The 7,719-nt window shown below is 47.5% G+C and overlaps 1 protein-coding gene across 1 annotated transcript; it reads right to left on the reverse strand.

Annotated features, from left to right (window-relative positions):
• Window positions 1-1,082: 1,082 nt before the first annotated feature.
• Window positions 1,083-2,462, reverse strand: BHLHE23 (basic helix-loop-helix family member e23). The gene has a single exon (XM_075347788.1). It carries the CDS (start codon window positions 1,996-1,998, stop codon window positions 1,348-1,350), a length of 651 nt encoding a protein of 216 aa, XP_075203903.1. The 5' UTR covers window positions 1,999-2,462; the 3' UTR covers window positions 1,083-1,347.
• Window positions 2,463-7,719: the final 5,257 nt, after the last annotated feature.

A 7,719-nucleotide genomic window follows, 5' to 3' on the forward strand; every position in this document is an offset into this window, starting at 1 on the left:
ATCTATCTATCTATCTATCCCTCTATCTATCTATATCTATCTATCTATATCTATCTATCTCTATCTATCTATCTCTATCTATCCATCTTCTAGCTATCCCTCTATCTATCTATCTATCCCTCTATCTATCTATCTATCTATCTATCTATCTATCTATCTATCCCTCTAGCTATCAATCTATATATATCTATCTATCTATTTATCTATCCATATATAAAACAAATTCAGCTCTGCTATGTGTTAACCACCTTCATACATATATAGCAGGGTTTGATTTGTCATTTCACCTTGTTTCTTGTAAATCATTTTTCCTATTTCCCCTTGAAGTGAAGCAGATCCATTACGTTTACCCACAGCCAAATGGACAAGCACAGGATACCCATCATTAAAGCACAAAGAGAAATACCAACTCAGCTCTGCTGCATCTGTATGCAAACACTAAACACTGCTAGGTGGAAAGGTAAACACTATGTCTACAAACCATGAAGGTGTTCCAGTTAAAATGCTATTTCCTTATTTGCATGTGTGTATTGGCATTGAAGATGTAGCAGAGCTGAAATTGTTTCTTTTTGCATAAAGCAAAGTTATGATAATGGGTAGGCTTAGTGTATGACAAACTCAGCTCAGCTATATGTCTATTAAATATTGCACTCATTTCTGCACCTATAGTAATGTTTTTTGGGTAAGTAGTTGTAATTGCAGTAACTAAATAAAAAAGCACAAGAAATGAAATGACTAAATGTATAAGTAAAGTAATTAAATAGAAATTATTAACTTTCTACAGCAAACAACAAGGAGACCTGCTGTCTGGTGAGAAGCAGAAATCTAAACATTTGCAACTTCCATGTACACAATAAAAACCAGCTTGTGTTCTCTGGTTTCAGCCACCGTTAGTAGAATGGATGAATAAATGACAAGGATTGTTCCATCATTGGTGGATGTATTCATTCTCACCTGTGGGTACATCACACTCATCATGACCATGATCATTACATGATGGTGGAAACTAATGGTGTATTGGAGGTCTACAGAAACCCCCCTCAATGCAACAAACAGAAGAAAGCAAGGATCCAAACTTTACATTAATTGATATCCGATTTATTATCGATTTGTTTTCCAATCAGAATATGTCGCCTGATGTGACCCGATCTAAGTCGGTGGTTCGGCACCTACAATGGTTGGGCAGCTCTGCTCATGGATTATAATCATGATGATGATGATGATGATGACCCCCCAAGTCCCCGGTCACAGCTTAGTGTAGGGCGGAAAATTACCGAAAGTCCTGAGAAGATGATGGGGCAATGATGGGGGCTGAAGTCCTGGGCATGGTCTACATGAGAAGGTCCATCAAGGTTTGTCTGTGCAGTGTTTGCAAAGGCTGGAGGTGCCAGCTGGGAAGGCTGAGCATTTATCAGGGGTGTTGGGCACATTGTTTCCAGGGTAGGGGTACACTGAAGATTGTCCAAATGGAGGCAAAGAAGAGCTGATGGAGCTGCTGAGAGTCTGCCCTTGGTTTAGATAGGCCACCAGTCTCCTCATCTCCTCCAGGGCTTGGGCCTGCATGAGGATGTAGTTCTTGGCAAGGAGCAGGGTGGCAATTTTGGACAGTTTTCTGACTGATGGGCTGTGGGCATATGGAATAACAGATCTGAGTCCATCCAGGGCATCATTGAGGTCGTGCATCCTCCTCCTCTCCCTGGCGTTGATGCTGAGCCTCAGTGACCGCTGCTCCTTGGGTTTCTTGCCGGTAAGTTTGCCCTCATTATCATAGGTGGGGCTGCCCTTTGTAGGGTCGAAGCTGTCCTCATCATCCCCGCTCTGGTCGTCGCTGCTGTCCCCGGACCTGTCCCTGGAGCTGGGGTTGAAGTCCAGTGGTGGGGGACCTCCTGCGTAATTGCGCGCAGCTTCAGCACCACGGAGAGCTCCATAGAAGGTCTGCCCATAGGACTGTGCCAGGGACAGGTACGCGTCAGCCGGGACAGATTTCAGATCAGCCATCCCCTGTGCAGCCAAGTGAGCAGCTCATAAATACATGGACCAGGAGTGGGCAGCAATCCTGCGTGTGCCCCTCTCTGCCCACTGCCAGTCTCACCTTGGACTGCTCTGCCCACTGTCGGCGTCACAATGCACAGTTCAGCCCACTGCCTTGTCCACTGCCAGCTTCACCCTCCTCTGTTACATCCAGTGCCAGCTTCACCAGTCACCATGTGTTACCCTGCCCACGTCTGCAGGCTCCTCAGTGCCCAGCCTCTTCATAGAACTCTTCCTGCCTGTATTCTTCCATACACATCTGCACAGTCTTCCTCACCAGGCACAGTCTTCCTCACCAGGCACAGTCTTCCTCACCAGGCACAGTCTTCCTCACCAGGCACAGTTAGTGCCAGCTGTGCACTGTGCTAACCCCAGAAGCTTGCACTCGGAGGGCTGTGCCCTGCCTGCCAGTGTGTGGAGCAGGGAAGGAGACCCGGCCACTGCTTATATCAGAATGAACTGTCCTCAGGGACTCTGCAGCCCCGGCCAATCACTACATGGGCGGCTGATTAACCCTTCCACAGCCAGGCAGGGCAGCACACAGTCAGTAGACCCTTACTGGCACCAATCAACTAACACTGACACATTGCTGCATCTTCTACATGACAACAGAATCACTCTGGTAAAGGGGGTGTTGTCTGGGGGGCAAACACATAGGCAATCTGTGTGTAATGGAAAATATAGACACTGTAATAGTGTATAACAGGGTCTACAATGCTTGTGATTAGAGCTAATGATAATGACTGCTAACCTTAGCCTTGTACTGGAGAAGGGGTCTTCATACTGCCATCTACAGGACATAAGAGGCACTGCAGGGTTACAGTATACAACTTTTCCGTCATCCATTGTATTGTAGAACTGTAAGTGCCAGCTCTATATAGCATACTCCTTTATAGCAGGGTTTATACTATATTTGTTTGAGTTCAGGTAGGTTATAAATAAATAAATAAATAAATAAATAATCAGATAACAGCTATATCTAGCTCTGGAACCCCCCATTCTTAGCAAGTCCTATAGCAGTGAAATAATCTGCCACTATACTAAGGGTACTTTCACACATCCGGATTTTTGCTCTGCGGCACAATACGGCGTTCTGCAGAAAAACCGCAACCGGCTTTTGTAACGCCGATTGCGGGTTTTTTTGCATTGACTTACATTAGTGCCGCATTGTGCCGCAGGGGCTTGCGTTCGGTCCGGTTTTTGCCGCATGCGGCAGATTTAGCCGATGCGGCGGCCGGATCGAACGTTCCCTGCAACGTTTTTTGCTCCGGCAAAAAACACCGCATCGCGCCGCATCCGGCCTCTGCGGCGCATTTTTCAATGCATCCCTATGGAGGCCGGATGCGGCGCGATGCGGAAAAAACCGCATCCGGTCGCCGCATGCGGTATTTTCCACTGCGCATGCTCAGTAGCATGCCGCAACCGGAAAAAACCGGACCGGCCGCATGTAAAAACTTATGCAAAGGATGCGGTGTTTTCACCGCATCCGTTGCATAGTTTTCACAGCCGGATTGAGCCGCAGGGCTCAAACCGGATGTGTGAAAGTAGCCTCTAGATTTTGTTTAATGGATGGATGTAGAGAAAATTGTATTTATTTATTTTTTCTCTAAATATCCAACTGTTTACAATGCTTTCCTGGCCAGCTCTATTGATTTGTACTGTTAGCGCGCCATCTAGTGGTACATTGTGAAAACTACAGGCTTTTCTATGTCTGTTCCGCATCGTAATAATGACACATGGATATAACTAAATGATGGGAGTTGGAGTGGAAACAACTTAAAGGGCACCTGTCACCAGATTTTTCCCTATTAAACTAAAAGTTTCCCCTTCTGCAGCTCCTGGGCTGCTGTCTATGAAGGTGCACCTTGGCCCTGACTCCCCTTCCAAATCCCAAAAATAACTTTATAAAACTTGTCCATTAGGTATGCTAATTACCTGTGTTGGCCTGACAGGTGGGCTCATTTTCTGCTCCTGTCCCCCCTCCTGCCGCTGATCGCCATCCTCCTTCCTTGATTGACAGGATGACGCACTCCGTCATCCTCCTCGTCGCATTATCAAATCTCGCGAATGTGCAGTTCTGTCGGCTCGCGCAGGCGCAGTTCGCTCTGCCATATCGCGGGCAGAGCAGAAAACAGCTCCCCTCGCTTCCGCCGGTGAGCTAAATGCGCAGACGCGAGATTATGGGCGGGTATGAGCATGGCGCTGGTGCATTTAACTCACCGGCGTGAGCGAGGGCAGCTGTTTTCTTCTCTGGCAGAGCGAACTGCGCCTGCGCGAGCAGACCTAACTGCACAGGCGCAAGATTTGATAATGCGACGAGGATGATGATGGAGTGCGTCATCCTCTCAATTAAGGAAGAGGATGGCGACCAGCGGCAGGAGGGGGGACAGGAGCAGAAAATGAGCCCGCCCATCTGGCCAACACAGGTAATTAGCATACCCAACGGCCAAGATTTATAAAGTTATTTTTGGAGTCTGAAAGGGGAGTCAGGGCCAAGGTGCACCTTCAAAAAAGCCAGCTTTACACGTTGCAATTAGTTGTACAATCGCATTTGGTTGCATATGGGATCTTATCAGATTGCACGTAGGTCGTTCATTTGCTGTCACACGTGCGTTAGTAGTCTATGTTAAATTGATCAATTTTGTGTGCGATCCTTTAGATCATGTGTTCTGTGACGTATGCATTGGGCACCTTTTTTTTTTTTTTTTTTTTATTTATTGACTTGCCAAGCGTGTGTAATGTGTAGGGATGCGTTTTTACTATGTCATCTGCCATTCAGCTCTGCTACATGGCCGCTGACAGCAGACACAGACAGCCATGTAGCAGAGCTGAATGGCAGATCACAGCAGACACAGACAGAGCCGCACAATCAGAATGAACTCGGGTGAACATCCCCCGACTTCATTGTCATGCTGCGGCTCTATCTGTGTCGCGTCCTGATTAGCGGTCACCAGTGAAGGACTCACCGGTGACCGCTAATCCCCTGAGTAACTGAATTGAGCAGCCCTCTCCTATATACTCACCGATCCCCGGCGCTGCACGGCATTCACACTGCTCCGGTGGCTTTTACTATTTTGAAAAAGCCGGCCGCCCATTAAACAATCTCGTATTCCCTGCTTTCCCCGCCCACCGGGGCCTATGATTGATTACAGTGAGACACGCCCCCACGCTGAGTGACAGGTGTCACACTGCACCCAATCACAGCAGCCGGTGGGCGTGTCTATACTGTGTAGTGAAATAAATAATTAAATAATTAAAAAAAACGGCGTGCGGTCCCCCCCAATTTTAAAACCAGCCAGATAAAGCCATAAGGCTGAAGGCTGGTATTCTCAGGATGGGGAGCCCCCCAGCCTAACAATATCAGCCAACAGCCGCCCAAAATTGCCGCATACATTATATGCGACAGTTCTGGGACTGTACCCGGCTCTTCCCGATTTGCCCTGGTGCGTTGGCAAATCGGGGTAATAAGGAGTTATTGGCAGCCCATAGCTGCCAATAAGTCCTAGATTAATCATGTCAGGCGTCTATGAGACACCTTCCATGATTAATCTGTAAATTACAGTAAATAAACACACACACCTGAAAAATCCTTTATTAGAAATAAAAAACACAAACATATACCCTGGTTAACCACTTTAATCAGCCCAAAAAAGCCCTCCTTGTCCGGCGTTCTCCAGGATGATCCAGCGTCGCTTCCACCGCAGCTGCATGGAGGTGACCGGAGCCGCAGCAGACACAGCCGCTCCGGTCACCTCCACACAGCTAATGAAGACAGCCACGCGATCAGCTGAGCTGTCACTGAGGTTACCCGCTGTCACTGGATCCAGCGGTGGCCGCGGGTAACCTCAGTGACAGCTCAGCTGATCGCGCTACTCACCGCCGCTCCTCTCACGCCCACGCAGCAACTGAGGTGAGTAACGCGATCAGCTGAGCTGTCACTGAGGTTACCCGCGGCCACCGCTGGATCCAGTGACAGCGGGTAACCTCAGTGACAGCTCAGCTGATTGCGCGGCTGTCTTCAGTTGCTGTGTGGAGGTGACAGGAGCGGCTGTGTCTGCTGCAGCTCCGGTCACATCCATGCAGCAGCGCTGGAAGCGACGCTGGACCATCCTGGATTACGCCGGACATGGAGGGCTTTTTGGGGCTGATTAAAGTGGTTAACCAGGGTATATGTTTGTGTTTTTTATTTCTAATAAAGGATTTTTTCGGGTGTGTGTGTTTATTTACTGTAATTTACAGATTAATCATGGAAGGTGTCTCATAGACGCCTGACATGATTAATCTAGGACTTATTGGCAGCTATGGGCTGCCAATAACTCCTTATTACCCCGATTTGCCAACGCACCAGGGCAAATCGGGAAGAGCCGGGTACAGTCCCAGAACTGTCGCATCTAATGTATGCGGCAATTCTGGGCGGCTGTTGGCTGATATTGTTAGGCTGGGGGGCTCCCCATAACGTGGAGCTCCCCATCCTGAGAATACCAGCCTTCAGCCGTATGGCTTTATCTGGCTGGTTTTAAAATTGGGGGGGACCGCACGCCGTTTTTTTTAATTATTTAATTATTTATTTCACTACACAGTATAGACACGCCCACCGGCTGCTGTGATTGGGTGCAGTGTGACACCTGTCACTCAGAGTGGGGGCGTGTCTCACTGTAACCAATCATAGGCGCCTGTGGGCGGGGAAAGCAGGGAATACGAGATTGTTTAATGGGCGGCCGGCTTTTTCAAAACAGTAAAAGCCGCCGGAGCAGTGTGAATGCCGTGCAGCGCCGGGGATCGGGGATCGGTGAGTATGAGAGAGGGGATAGACTGACATGGACAGAGAGTGAGGGACAGAGATAGTGACCGACTGACAGAGATTAGTGAATGACAGACATTGTGAAGCGCTTCAGAACGCAGCTTTTCAGCTGCGCTCTGAAGCGGACCTTTTTTAAGCTGCGGTGCAGAGCGCACACCTGCGCACATAGCATCAGACACCAAAATCGTATGAGGGATGTCACACGTTACAATTTACTAGGTTCGTGCAGCAAAATGCTCAATTCTAGACAAAGATACGATGTGTCTGCGATCAACGGTTTTGCGTTCAATCCTGATCGCACGTAGCTGTCACACGCAGATACCTCACAAACGATGCCGGATGTGCGTCACTTACAACTTGACCCCAACGACGGATTGTGAGATATATTGAAGCGTGTGTAGCGGGCTATAGAATGCAGCCCAGGAGCTGTAGAAGGGGATTCTTTTAGTTTAATAGGGAAAAATCTGGTGACAGGTTCCCTTTAATGACAAAACTCCCTATATAAACCACAATCGGCCATGTTATAGGCATTTATTTATCTGTTGCCATTTCAACACAATAAATCAAGTCTTGTGCTGTAAAAGAATATAGCAACTACTCAGAGTCCAGCTCTGCTTTCTATGCAGGAATTGTGAAAAAAAAATAATATTAATTGCTATGAATAACTTCACTTTTCATTGAGATTTTCCACTTTACACTCAGGCTTTTATGTTTCTCCCCCTTATTGAGGCTTCCCCCATTATCATTTTTGTGTACAGTATATTTGGTATTAGGAGTGTATAGTGTATATGGTAATTGGAGTGTTCAATATAGAAAATAATCATAATAATGTGTCCACATTGCATTTCTTGAGCAAAGCTGCTGTGTAAAGCATGGGGGATGATATT

Source organism: Anomaloglossus baeobatrachus, chromosome 5, assembly GCF_048569485.1.
Source record: "Anomaloglossus baeobatrachus isolate aAnoBae1 chromosome 5, aAnoBae1.hap1, whole genome shotgun sequence".
Taxonomy (NCBI): Eukaryota; Metazoa; Chordata; class Amphibia; order Anura; family Aromobatidae; genus Anomaloglossus; species Anomaloglossus baeobatrachus.